At 38.1% G+C, this 14,812-nt stretch overlaps 1 protein-coding gene across 2 annotated transcripts in view; it reads left to right on the top strand.

The window, feature by feature from the left end:
- Nucleotides 1-12,327, top strand: part of GAS2L3 (growth arrest specific 2 like 3) — a 51,939-nt gene extending 39,612 nt beyond the window's left edge. Inside the window, exons 9-12 of one of the 2 annotated variants that reach the window (XM_077772216.1) lie at nucleotides 4,387-4,453; nucleotides 9,895-9,976; nucleotides 10,533-10,586; nucleotides 12,209-12,327. In XM_077772216.1, coding sequence (XP_077628342.1) covers nucleotides 4,387-4,453; nucleotides 9,895-9,976; nucleotides 10,533-10,542 — 159 coding nt within the window. In that variant the 3' untranslated portion in view covers nucleotides 10,543-10,586; nucleotides 12,209-12,327. The remainder of the gene's footprint in view (nucleotides 1-4,386; nucleotides 4,454-9,894; nucleotides 9,977-10,532; nucleotides 10,587-12,208) is intronic. The other variant, XM_077772217.1, reaches the window with a different exon arrangement.
- Nucleotides 12,328-14,812: the final 2,485 nt, after the last annotated feature.

Raw genomic sequence — 14,812 nt, 5'->3', positions numbered from 1 at the left:
GAATACAGTTAAAATCAGAGATATATGAGCTCATTTTTGGAATAATTGGTGCTTCTCTTCTTACAAGAGACAGTCACCAAATATTTGGTTTACTTCTGTTGCTCTGGGCATTGAGAGAGAATATTTATGTCTTTGGAAAGAGAAATCAAGTTCAAGAAGTACTGAAAGCTTTACATTTTTAGTGATCAGAAATCTTTAAGGTATCTTTCGTAGAGGAAGAATTTTACCTTCAAGAAGGAGTTTATTCCCCCATAAGATCAAATAATTCTTCTGTACCAGTAACTTCTAGAACTTAAAAAAATATGACACTACAACAAACCTATGAATCCAAGTAAATTTTATAGTATGTAAGCAGTAACTTTTGTGTTGAGAGTAATCAGGAATAAAAGTATCCTGCAGGCATCTGGCACAGATTCCAAGAATTTTGTTGTTGTTGTTAAATTGGAAGTTAATTTATAAATGGCCCTATTAGTCATCAGTAGGGAATTTTTCCAATTATATTCATGTTGGATGAATTTTTATTTATATATAGCTTACCCTTGCAAGATAAAGATTTTTTAAAATAAGCAACAGCTGAAAGATACATTTGTATTTCTTCAAATACATTTTGATATGCTCTTAAAGAGCTGATGTTTCTAATCATTTTCACAATTTTTAAAATGCATTATTGAAGTTGGAAAGTTTTCATTTCTTCTTACTCATAGTGCAAGGTTTTAAAAGATTTTCCATGTTTCATATTTAACAAAATGAGTATTAAGCTTAAATTGCTAAAGTACCTGGCAGAAGAAATAGCATGTATTTTCAAAAAAGAATGGAATGAGTTTTTATTTTTCTTTGCTACAATTTGCTAACATGATTGACACATCAAACTGATCTTCAAAGGAGAATGAAATGCTGATCATTTTTAGGTTGTTTGGGCTTATAGCAGTTTAAGATTTATGTCTTCAAAATACCTTGCTAAATTAGGTGACCTCTAACTTTCCTCTCCATACTAAGTTTACAGTTGTTAATGGGTAAGGGAAAAACTACTGTTCCTTCTCTAATCTATTTATCTCTACCAGATTTTGAAATCTATTAGTCCTTTAAAAGCCGTCAGTAATAAGTGGTTATGATACATTCGTACATCCAGGTTCATATACCGACTCCATTTGAATCCAAATTTGTGCGTATTTTCTTGTATCAGATTTTAACTTACATTTTCTCAAGTATTAAAATTTAAGCATGTACACTGAGTTCTCCATTTGCTTTTTTGTGTGTTGTGAATGCGTTTTGATCACTTGGTTTATGTGAGAAATTACATATACTAAGGACTCATAATTTGAGAATAGTTTTGATTTTATTGCTACTTAAACTGCCCTTTTTATACATGTGAAATTCATTTCACTACTCCCAGGAGATTATAAGATTCTGCCACTAAATAGCAATATTTGTTTCCTAAGTTGCTGTATCTCTTAGAAGTTCGTCTCATTGAGGCTAAACTCATATTTAATAATCACTGAGATAATAGAAATGATTTATCAGTTATCAAAGCACAGTTCTATAGATTACACAAGTATTGTGTTAATGGAAGGGTACTGAAGAAGGAATTTCCAGTTCCTGGAATTCTGTTTTAATTATGTACTCAGACACAGTGAGAATAGTCTTGAAATACTCATGTTTTTGTATATTCATGATCAAAGCAATTAAAAAGGCAGTTCAATGTGTATTCAATATTTATTTCTTGTGGTGTTCCAAAAAAGAAAACAAAAAAACACCACTTAGACAAAATGCTTATATTTTCCTAACTGTGAGGAAAATGTGTGTGTAAAAATTTAAAATTAAATTCATGAGGTTACAAAATTTGGGGGAATATTTAGGAAAACACTAAACAATTACCAGTAAATTTGAAAATGTGAGTTCATATTTTGTAGTTGTTTTCCTATAAATACACTGTTTTATTCTGGCAAAAACACAATACTTGATCTTTTTTGTTATGTTTTATTTATTTTTTGAGAGAAAAAGAGACAGCGTGAGCAGGGGAGGGTCAGAGAGAGAGGGAGTCACAGAATCCAAAGATAGTCTCCAGGCTCTGAGCTAGCTGTCAACACAGAGCCCCATGTGGGGCTCGAACCCACAAGCCGTGAGATCATGACCTGAGCCGAAGTTGGATGCTTAACTGACTGAGCCACCCAGGCACCCCCACAATACTTGATCTTGAAGAAATAATACATGCATAGGTTTAGCAATAAGGTTATTAACTGTAGCACGTGCTAGTAATGGTATAGCCATAAAATAGAGTACCATATAGCCATTAAAAAGGAGGTAGACATTGCTTTGTCTTAAAAGAAGTATATATGGTGATTAAGTGGTTTGTTTTGCGAGACTGCTGTGATAAAACAATATATGGTATTTCTTAATTTACAGCTTTCAGCCAGGGATCCACAGTTCTTATTGCATGTATGTGATACCTGGGTTAATATAATTAACCTCTTGTGGATAGTTTCTTAGTGTTTCATATAATACATTTTGTTTAATATGACCAACTTTCTTAAATGACTTTTGGTACATTATCATACTGGAATGAGTGAATATAATACACAGAATGGATTAATGTTGGATACGTTTGTGGAGGACCTCTAGTGGTCAAATGTGATAGTGTTGATACACTTGCATCTACTCAAAGCACCTACTGAGTTGTGGAACTAGAATGAAGAATAAGGCAGTTATCACATTCTAGAGTCTTGGATTTACAAAGCACTTTGCAACTCACAAAACAGTTAATTACACTAATAGCCAATCTTCTGAACAATCCTATGAGATTAGTATTATCTGCATGAGAATATTAGCACCATAAACACAGGATTGCGTGTTTTGTTTACCACTGTGTTCCCAAAGCCTAAACCAGCACCAGGCATATAGTAGGCATTCAGTACATATTTGTTAGTACATTATTAATGAACTCTCTTTTTGTAGTGGAAGAACCTAAGGCTCAAGAAAATTGACAGTAAATATTAAAAATACCTACTAGAATTAACTGAATTTTATTTGAAGGATAAATTTATTTTTACCTATTTACACTTTTCCCCAAATTTGATTTGTTCTTTATGTTAATGTGATAAAGAAAGAAGGACTTAAGTGGCATCTTTTAAAAATCCACATCCTGCTTTTTTTTATTTCTGAGAAAAGTATTGATATAACTGTTTTTGAATTACTCTTTAAGTATTCTAAGCTTGAATAGGTTCAAAAATTAATATGTTTTTAGTTTAATATTCATAAACTTCTTGACTATGTTCAATACATTGGATGTAGGACAATGTGAGGTGCTCTGCAATGTTTGCTGAATGAATGAATAAAAGAATAAATCTAGCACAAAATACTAAAATGAGCAATTAAAATCAATTTCCTGACAGTACAATGGAAGTAGATATTGGTAGAAGATACTACATTGTAGATGGCTTTAGCAACTTCATTTAAAAAAAAAAATCCAACATTTAAGAATAAGTGATTGTCCTCTGAATGAACAGGGTTCATATCCTTCTTCCAAAAGGAATAAATAGATCTATCTCACACAACCTTTCTTCCAAAAGGAATAAATAGATCTCTCTCACAACATATGATACAAAGTTGTGTCATATAGATCTCCTCTGTGATTCATTGCACTGTACTGGGTTTTCTGGAATGCGATAAATAGCTGTGAAAGAACAGGCCAACCTGTGGTGTTTATTGGAAAAGGAGTGGAACATGACATTTTAAATTTTAACCCCAAGCACTGAGGTAAAATGAAGGCAAGTTCCTTATTTATTTTTCTTATAATTCCAGTGTAATTAACATACAGTTTTATCTTCATTTCAGATGTACAATATAGTGATTCAACATTTCTACACATTACTCGGTGGTCATCATGATGAGTGTACTCTTAATTCCCTTTACATATTTCACCCATCCCCTCACTCACCTCCCTGCTAGTAACTGTCAGTTTGTTCTCCATGGTTCAGAGTCTGTTTCCTTTTTTCCTTTGCTTGTTTGTCTTCTTCCTTAAATTCCACATATGAGTGAAATAATATGGTATTTATCTTTCTCTGGCTTATTTCACTTAGCATTATATCCTCTAGATCCATTCATGTCATTGTAAATAGCAAGATTTCATTCTTTTCTTATGGCTAAATAATATTCCATTGTATATATACATAACATCTTATTTATCCATTCATCTATCGATGGACTCTTGGGGTACTTCATAATTTGCCTATTGTAAATAATGCTGCAGTAAACTTAGTAATGCATGTATCCCTTTGAATTCATGTTTTCTCTCATATTCTTTGGGCAAATACCCATTAGTGTGATTACTGGATCATAGAGTAGTTCTATTTTTAACTTTTTGAGGAACCTCCTTACTGTTTTCCACAGTGGCTGCACCAGTTTGCATTCCTACCAACAGTGCATCAGAGTTTCTATTTCTCCACATCTTCTCAAGGTAAGTGCTTTTAAACAACAATTTGCAGAAATTTCCATTTATCTCAAGCATCAGCAAAAACATTTTTGACACTCATGAAGTCCCATGTCTCCTTAGAGGTTAAAACAAGTCAACACTGTTGAAAATTACAGCCTTTGAAATCAGTGAAGCTCAGAAGGCAAGTTAAGAAGGGAACACAGTTCCATGTCTCCAGAGGATAGTCCAGCAGGAGATGGGAGCCACTATTCTTTTGACTACCCCCTCCTTCCCTTGACCGCATCCTTCACCTGGCTCACAGTTAACCTTCACGTCACAGCTCACCCAGAAACTCAGATCCTCCAAACCTGGGCTGGATTCCTCCAGTGTGTTTTCTTCCCAGCTTATATCTTTCCTGTCAATACATTGCACCAAACACCAATTTCCCATTTACTTATCTAAATCCCTGACCAAACCTAGGATGGGAACTCCATGTCTCACTTGTTCATAGTTGGATCTCCTGCATTCAGTGCCTGTATTTAATCCATAAACGTTTGTGGAAGGAGAGAGGTAGGGAAGGAAATATCCCTTAAGTGAAGGAAATAAGCATCAGTATGTGTATAGGGAATCCCTAGCTTAATGTTGTTGACCTTCCTACTATGAAATAGATTTTTTTTCCCCAGAGAATATGTCAGAATAGAGTTTGAAAGAAGTCTGCAGACATGACCTGCTTATTTGGGGAAAGGAGAGGGGAAGTGGGCAGTAGTAAGAGAGGCCTTGAAGTTAAGATTTCTTTCATTAAACTAATAACAGAGATTGTTGCAGTTTCACAGAAGAAGAATGTTAGAAACCTCCCAACTTACTATCCAGGTTTTTCTTTAAAAACATGTATTTTCGGGGATGTCAGAGAATACTCCAGAGTGTCACAGAGATTAACAAGGGTCCTGCTGTGAACTAATTCAGTTGTCACATTGAACAGATGAAGAAACTCAGGTCAGACAGTTTATTGGTAGATCCTGTTAACTGCAGAATTAATGCCAACCACTGAGCAGCAGAGTGAAGTAAAAATGGTAGAGCTGGGTGTCCCTTGGGTCTATGAATTATCCCAGTTCAGTGGCCCCTTCAGTGGGTCCTAAATGCATTAGGTCCAGCCCAGCAGATTCCTTATATTACCTGTAATCGTATTGGTTCTAAGCTATCTACATAACACCAATGTTGGTAAAACGCCAATTCATTCATTTACTCCTCTGGAAAACACTTTTTCTGAGTGTACTCCATGCCAGATACTAAGCTATATGCTGGGGACACATTGACAAGACCACTTACTGCTCTCCAGGAGATGACAATCTTTGTTCAAGTCGTTTAAAAAGAAGTGTAATGTTCTTTTTGACTATGGATTCTTTCCTTGTGATTTATTTTACCCATGGGATAAAATACCTTGATAAGAACTGCTTGTCTTTTTTTTTTTTATGAAATGAAAAACTTTATTGTGAAATATAAATGATTAATATGAACTCTAGAAGCACTAGAGAGCCTGAATGAATCCTAGAAAAAATTTAAAAGGCAGGAAAAGATCCCTTTGTGAAAAAGGTATCACACTTAAAGGAGTTACAGATTATAATTCTGTCAAATCACTAAAGGACAGACAATTCTTAGGCCATTTAAACCATTACAGAGTATCAAGGAGATTTTTTTCTAATGCATCCAATGGGTTAGAATAACGCTCATTAAAAACAAAACAAAACAACAACAACAAAAAGTTGTAACCGCACTTACTTATGAGAACAGCTTGTCTTCTCATTGCTTCAGTTCAGGAGCCTATAAAAGAAAATGGAAAGTTGGTATTTGTATCTGAGCCTCAAGAACAAGGGTCATTACCATGAACTGTTACTCAGAAAATAGAGTAATAAGAGTCAAGTCCTAAACAAGGGGTTGGAAACAGAAAGGAATCTGAGCTTTTTCTGGGTAAGCCATTACTTAAAATCAAGAAACACATGTCTCTCACACAAAGAGGCTTCTCTTAACTCTACAGAGTATTTCCTGTGATACTAAGAACTGATTCCTTCCTATTGCCTCCAATGAGCTCCACCTCAGTCCTAAGCGTGACCCAGAACAGAGATGAGCTCTCCAAGCAGCTGCATGTGAGAAGGCTGGCTTCCCACCAGCCACCTCAGTCATGTTCAAGGAGCACAGTTTCAAGAAGAAGCTTCCTGGATTGGACATTGCAGTGCCTTGCCCTAGCAGACAACAGAGGGAACTTGCTCTGTAAAATGCATTGCTGTGAATCACAGAATGACAACTTCAGGGCCTTTGCCACATCTTCCTGGCTGGCCTATAGCCCAAAGGGACCTGTAGGCATCCTGGGAAGACCTGGTGTGTTGGCCACATATCCAGCATGGCTGTTCTGTGGTATGCTGGTGTGCAAAGGAATAACACAACCCTTGACACTCCCCAAGAGCCAAGACCAACTATACCCTCTCTTACATCTTCAGTTTCTTTTATTAGTTTTCCTCCTAATCCTACGATCATGCTGAGGTCTCTGATTATGCTTTTTCTCCCCATTTCCTCATCCTCAAGTGGCCACCATGTTTTGGTCAGAATGGGCTGGGCTTTGCTGCAGAAACAAAGAAAAAACACCCTTCTTGGCTTTTAGCAACAAAAGTTACTTCTCACCCATGCTAGATGTCCATCTGGGTCATCGGGGCCCTGTTCATCATGGTGCTCAGGGACCCAGGCTGATGGAAGCTTCATATTGACAAACGCTTCAGCAATTACTGTGGAGGGTGTGTGGCAATGGTCAGCCCCTCCTTTCTGAAACTCCTCCTTGGTCCTCCTGACATGGTTCTGAGTTTTCTCATGATTCCCTGATGCCTCACTCCTTAGTCCAGTTTTCTGACTCATGCTGCTCCTCTACTCTTTCTATGTAGCTACTCCCTAAGGAACATCTACTCCTTGGCCCTCTTCTAACACATATTTTCTCTCTTGGCAACTTCTTCCAAACTGTGCTTTCCCGTACCATCTCCGTGTGAATGATTTCCAGATCTGGATGCTTAGCCCTACTTCCCTGAGCCCCAGGTCCATTGTCAGCAGCTGTCAGCCTCCTCCCATTACTGCCTTAAAAAGCTCTTGTCTAAAAAGTAACTTTCTATTTCTACCAAATCTACTCTTCCTCTCAACTACCCTATTTCTGTTGACACCCCGTCTGTCCCCCACATTAAAACTTTCAAATTATTTTAGAATGTGTCTTAAATCCATCCACTGCCTTCTGTTACTGCCCAAATTCCTGGCACCTCTCTCATGGAGACAGAAACTCTTTGACCATACCTTCAGCTTCTCTCCGTGGCTCAAGGCTGCACATGATACAACTCTAGGGAGCACCCAAATGGAGTTCTGCAGTGCAGTGGCTCTGCTGGTCTATACTGTGCCAAAAGTAATCCGCCTACAGCTCTGCGTAAATCATGACACACCACTCTTAAAACACTTGCTTTGGCTTTCCGTTTCAACCTGAACACCTTGGCTCTACCCACCACAGTCAGGATGGAAGTCACTCTCCCTCTTCTGAACTCCTACACACCAACTAGTATTTTCTATCCTGTGTCACAGCAATTTAAGAATAGTTTTTCCTCTTAAGTACTTGATAAGCGATAAGTTACTTCTTCCTCGAGGGATTACATTTAAAAAGACTATTTGCTGCTTATAGTGGGAAAACCCAAGCCAAAATGGCTCAAGTTTTAAAAGAGAATGTATTGGCTCACATAAATGGGAACTGCAGAGGGTACGTCCTACTGCTTCAGTCACAGCTGAACGCAGGGCTCAAGTGAGATCCTTGGGATTCCTTCCCTCTCTTTCTATCCAGGAAGCTAAAATCACAGCAGGCCTGTCTGGCAGTAGCTGGAGCCAAGGAGGAGATGTAGCTGCTGCCAGAGATGCTGCCCAAGGCAGCCAGAGAGAAGAAACACTCCCGCTTCTGAACCCTTTTCCTGTCCTCTGGTGGCCCACTGGTGCCTTCCTTTGGCTGACCCTGGATCTGGAAAAGACACCCTATAGGGCTCAGAGGGGAGCAGGGGAAGAGAAAGGGGTGTGTCTGAGAACAAACAGCCAGACCACCAGCACAAGTAACTCCAAGTCATATAACGATAAGTGGTGGAGCCTGTCTTGAACCATGGTTGAAGCTGTGAATCCTGCCACGCCTATGACACAGCCAGCAGGAAAGGGCATTCCGGCTGGAGCATCTATGTGAGCAAAGGCACAGGTGGAAATCCTGGAGCATGTATGGAAATAGCAGAGAGTTCCCTTGGGCTGCAGTGTAAGGTGTTTTCAGAGGAACAGTGGAGAATAGAGTCACCACTGTAAATCCTTAAAGTCCTGGCTGAAGAATTTGGCCTTTCATTTGGGAAGCAAAAGGAAAGTTACTGAAGGAAAAAAAGAGTTAAGGTAATTTATTGACAGCTATAAAAATGTCAGAAACAGGAAGGACATGCTTGGACTCTTTTCAAACAAAATCAAGATACAAAGTGAAACAATCCTCAAGAATAAAGATTATAAATACAGTACAGTTGTTTTTTTCCTAATTTTGTATGGTTGCCATCTTTGATACTTATAATAGAAATTAAGAATGAGCCACTCATGTATTCATTCATTCATCCATTCATTCAAGTGAGGACCTGCTATGAGCTGGGCATTGTGCTGGGATTTTCAAGGAAGACAATCAGAGTCATTTTTTAGGCTATTCTAATATTTCTGAAGTTGCAGAAATGCACTCCATGTAATGATATTTGGCCTCAAAAGAGATCTGTAGTGTCCACAAAGTACATAAACATGGTTGTTCACTTTGTACTCACTTGTGGTTTTAAATCTCAAGGTCATAGCCTCTGGCTGCCTTTATTTGAAGTTAAATGACAACACTTACAACTCATTCATTCAATGTTTATTAAGTACTTTCTATCTTCCATGTAGATAGAAACAAAGATTGATTAAACAAAGATTGATTGTCTATATGTATTCATCTTTGAATAATGGGGAGCAAAATAGGTATAGGTTGACTCCTCATGGAGTTTGCATCTAATGAAAGTTAGCTGTGTCCATGGTTTAGCACAGATTGTGTTGTCAAAATCTCACTCTTACAGTGAAGACAAATTTATAACTGCAAACACAATGTGATGAGTGTATGAAGGTGTTCATTGAGAATGAGTATCCTGAGAAGGCTTCTCTAAGAAACTAATACAGTAGCTGGAACTTGAAGAGAACGAGTTTCCAAATATTTGGAGAAACACGTATTGAGTAGAAGGAGTGGAAGGATGCTGAGTTATGGAAATGTGAAACATCAATCAGGGTATATAACACAAGAGCTCTGAGGGCATGGGAACAGGTGCACAAAGCTAGGTCATGTTGGCCTTTGTGGATCATGTTTTAGAGCCTGGTAAGGTGTATGGAGGCAGCTGATGGATGTGAAACAGAGAAGTAACATGATTGGGTTTGCCTTTTAGGGAAACCATCCTCCAGCATTGTGACTCCAGAAGCTACTAAAGAGACAGGATTAAAGAAACTTGGCTACTCCCTGGATTACAGGTGTGTGTGTGTGTGTGTGTGTGTGTGTGTGTGTTAGGGAGGGGTGGTAGGGAGAATCTAGAAGACTCCCAGGTTTAAAGAAACTTGGCTACTCCCTGGATTACAGGTGTGTGTGTGTGTGTGTGTGTGTGTGTGTGTGTGTTAGAGAGGGGTGGTAGGGAGAATCTAGAAGACTCCCAGGTTTCTGGATTTTTGCAGCAGACCCTAGTCAATCCTCAGTCTCCAGACTTTTCACACTAAACATGTTCTGCTGTTGCAGGTGACAACCAGACCTATCTTCCTCAAACAGGTCTTTTGCCATGTTGCTTCCTTGTTCCAAAACTTTGAGTCATTGTTTTTTATTCCTCAAGTATGAATTTTAAAATTTCCTTCTGTGGCCCTTTGTTGGATCTACTCTCTGGTTCCAACTTTGAACCCCTCCACTCACCTGCCAGTCTTCTTTTCATATTACACATCATCCCACTCCCTTCCACCTCAGTGCCCTTGCAGTTTCCCCTGAGATATCTTAAGTGCACCATCCTCCGAGGCTAGCTTAAACTTCATCTCCTTCATGCAGCCTGCTCTGACCTCACTGTGCCTAACAGACCTGCTGGATCTTCTGAAGCTTAGAGTTAAGTACGTGACACTAGAATGTGAAACCCTCATGAGGACAGGGAGTTTTGTCCTTTTTGTTCACTGCTATATTCCCACACTTGGAACCTGATAGGTAGTTGATGAACATTTGTTGAGTGAATGACTATTAGGTTCTCCATAGATATAAGGAATATAACAGCAAGAAATAGAACACTTGATGAATTTGATCATTAAGTCAACAAGCATGCACCGAGTGATTGCTTTGTGACAAGCATTGTAATGGTTTCTGGGTGTTCAAAAACTGATTAGAACTGGAGTACACCCTCCAGAGTTCACAGTGAGAATGATATCTTTATCCAATAGAATCAAAATCTGATGATACTTACATTTAACGTACATAAAAATGTAGAGAACAATCCAGATTTTTTGTTAAAAAGAAAATAAGAAATTTATATCACTTAGATTTCAACATTTTCAAAAGCTGGTAATAGCAGACTTTAGTGAAGATGTGTGGCAACAATAACCCTCAAATATGGCTAGTGGGGAGGAAGTTCAGTGCAATCACTTTGGAGAGCAATTTTCTGGTTATCTAGTAAAGGTGAAGATGTGTATGCAAGACATTCTAGCAGTTCCATGTCTACATAGAAAAACTCTCAGATATGTGCATGGAGATACATACATACAATAATGCCAATTGCAGCATTACTGTGAACAGCTGAAATGAACAGCTAGGAACAATAAAAATTTCCCATCAACAGCAGAATGAATAAATAAATTATGGTGTATCCAAACAGTGGAATCTTCTGGAGCTGTGAAAATGAATGAACTTGAGTTATAATTATCCCATGATTCAATCTTACAAATATTATATTTCACTTTAAAAACAAGTTGTAGAATGATAATATAGCATGATCTCATTTACATAAACTTTAAACATGGAATCTAATACATGTTATTTGTGAATTTATATATATATATGATTATTTATATATAATCATAAAATATGTCTGTTAGGGTGACCCATTGTCCTGACTTGCCTGGAACGTTCACTGTTTTATTACTGAAAGTTTTATATTTTGGGGACCACCTCCCTAGTTCCAGGTAAACCAAGACAATTGGTCACTTACTCAAAAAAGAGAAATGTCTGGTTTAGAATGGTGATTGCCTCTTGATGGAGGCAAGGAAATGGGATTCGGTAATGTTACGCTGGATATAATTCAGCTTGATTTGTAACATTTTATTTTTTAAACTGGACTATGGGTTTGTGGGTGTTATATTATTCTCTATTTGTATATCTGAAGTATTTCATAATTAAGAAAACAAAAATATTTCCTATTGTTGATGCTGTGGTGTGTCACCCAGATTCACTGCAGTGTTTCGGGACTGAAGCCCTCCTCCAGCAGCCTAGAGGGCTGGCAGGTTCACTATCTTAGTCCTAGCTGGGTTTTGAAGTTCCTGAATTCTGAATTGCCTTCCTTTGAAAAGACCCATTTCACTTATGGGGACAGCCTGCAGTCAATGGCTCATCCCTCTCCTTAATTTGGGACCTTTCTGAAGGGCCATCAAGGCTCCAGAGCTCCCTGTGGGATCAGCTGAGATGTCAGTTGTGATATCATCACACCCCAACTATCCCTTCTGCTTCCTTCCCTTCCCTTTTAGGTGTTGACCTGAAAGTACTCCCCAGTAAATGTGATGTGTGAGAATCTCCTCCTCAGAGTGTATTTCACTGGGCAACCCAACCTGCAATACTGTCCTTCCAGAAAAAGAGAGAGAGAAAGTCTGAGACAATTAAATTGCAAATAAAACTCCCTGCCTCTATTTTTTTCTTTAGCACCTGCCTACCCCTCCTGTATCCCATTTTATTTTAAAATCTCAAGCCTATATGCTACACAGAACTCGAGGTATGGCTAAACAGGATCTGTCTATAAAAAAGGAACAAGAAACACTGATTGGTTTTCAATGAACAATAATAAGATGATTAAATTTTTCCTTTTCAGAGAGATTTTGTGGGTTAGAGAACATTGTGGCACATGGTTTTGTTTTTCCCACTAAATGAATCATTCAAGGAGGACAGGTGATTCCAACTGAGCAGAGTTGTTTCATTCTGGGAAAAAAAATAAGAGTCTAAAACAATATATAATGAATCACTAAAATAAAATCACTAACTTGTGTTATGTAGATAAATACTCTTTTTAAAAAAATTTTTTTAATGTTTTATTTATTTTTGAGAGAGAGAGAGAGAGAGACAGCGTGAGCAGGAGAGGGTCAGAGAGAGAGGGAGACACAGAATCCGAAGCAGGCTCCAGGCTCTGAGCTGGCTACCAGCAAGAGCCCACGTGGGGCTCGAACTCACCAACTGTGAGATCATGACCTGAGCCGAAGTCGGAAGCTCAACCGACTGAGCCACCCAGGGGCCTAAATAATCTCATAATAGGAGAAAATCAATGAAATAATAATACAAGGGCAGATTTAGAACACGGGCATAGAATAAAAGTAAATGAGAAAAAAGAATGAGCATCTCAAAGCAGTCCTCTTTCAATGAGCTTAACAGATCTTGAAAACATAACCTAAAAACTGCCAAGAGCACAAGCTGCCTCATCTGTCACCTCTACCCCTTTGCAGCTCTGACCCCATAACCTTGCATACTCCAGAAGGAAAGACATAAACACACACACACACACACACACACACACACACACACACAGCCAAATTTCTACCGTGGTTCCTAAACTACTTCATATTGTCTCATGCCACGTTCCCCGGAGCAGACATTGGTATGGCTTTTTAAATTCTGCTGTTGGAAAGATCTCTGAAAGCTGGATTTAATCACAGCTCAACCTCTTACTAGCTATGTGACTTTGTTCAAGTAACCACACCTCAATTTCCTCTACTATAAAATAAGAATAGCACTCATAAAGTAGATAGGAGGATTAAGCCAGAAAATATTTCCAAAATTTTGAATGCTTGGAAAATATACGTAGGGATTAATAAATGGTAGAGTAGCTGAATTTTTTAGGTTTATTTATTTATTCTGGTGGAGAGTGAGGGGTGCAGAGAGAGAAGGAGGGAAAGCAGGGTCTGTGCTGTCAGCAGGAAGTCCAATACAGGGAAGAATCCCAGGAACCGTGAGATCATGACCTGGGTCAAAAGCAAGGGTCAGATGCTTAACTGACTGAGCCACCCAGGTGCCTCTGAATAGCTGAATTTTAAAAATTAAAAAATAATGATTCTAAAAAGATGTAGGAACAAAATACATATTTCAATATTATGCAAATTATTTTAAACTGAGTGTGATGTAGGATTAAAATAAATCTAGTGAGGAAAGAAGGGAGGAATAAACTTCCTATTCTTACCAACCCATCTGTGTAGCAATGTTAAAATTAGAGCATTCTTATGACAGAGAATTGTCATGTTAGTTGAACTAAATTGTGAGGAAGAAAAATGGTCAGGTTCTGTTTAATGTAACAATTCCTATGTGAGTAATTAAAATCTGAAATTCTGTTTCTTTTTTTAGAAGCGATGTCTCTTGAAATGAGCTTTAATTGTCCCTATTTACACACTGACTGCAGAGCGCCCATCTTGCTGCAGACGTCTCTGTAATTAGCTCCATTCAGAACAAAGCAGTGACCATCTTTCAGCTGCTTTCTGGCTTTGGAGCTTAGGAGGCAAAGGAGAGTTTTTGGCTCTCTTGCAAAATGGAATTTAAATCTGCCACAAAGCAGTCAGTTGCCAGAGTGATAATTGCAGTTTGTTACAATTGATTTACACAGGCTCCAGGAAAGAATGATCTTCTAGCTAAAATTATACAGTGAATAACAGTAATATGTGAAAATTTCCCTCCTTGGGATTTTAATGGCTGTGTTTAGAATAACATGGTAATGTTGACCTATTTCTCATATAGTGAATAAACTGGCTGATGCATGGAGGTGTCTCTTAATCATTCTCATTGATAATATCTTTTTGAATACTCACTATGATCTGCTTCATATTCAGTATTCTACACATTTCAGATGAACTTTCAATGAAAAAGCGTAATTAACTGAATTACACCTTGTAAAAGAAGATACGCGAAAGTTAAATTTGTGCTTTCCCACCAACAGTGTAGGAGGGTGCCCGTTCCTCCACATCCTCGCCAGCATCTAGAGTTCTCTAATTTGCTCATTTTAGCCACTTTGACCAGCGTGAGGTGGTATCTCAGTGTGGTTTTGATTTGTATTTCCCTGATGAGGAGGGATGCTGAGCATCGTTTCATGTGTCTGTTGG

Source organism: Crocuta crocuta, unplaced genomic scaffold (genome assembly GCF_008692635.1).
Source record: "Crocuta crocuta isolate KB4526 unplaced genomic scaffold, BGI_CrCroc_1.0 scaffold216, whole genome shotgun sequence".
Classification (NCBI taxonomy): Eukaryota; Metazoa; Chordata; class Mammalia; order Carnivora; family Hyaenidae; genus Crocuta; species Crocuta crocuta.
The sequence above is the reverse complement of the archived record's forward strand: the minus strand, read 5'-3'. Positions and strand labels throughout refer to the sequence as shown.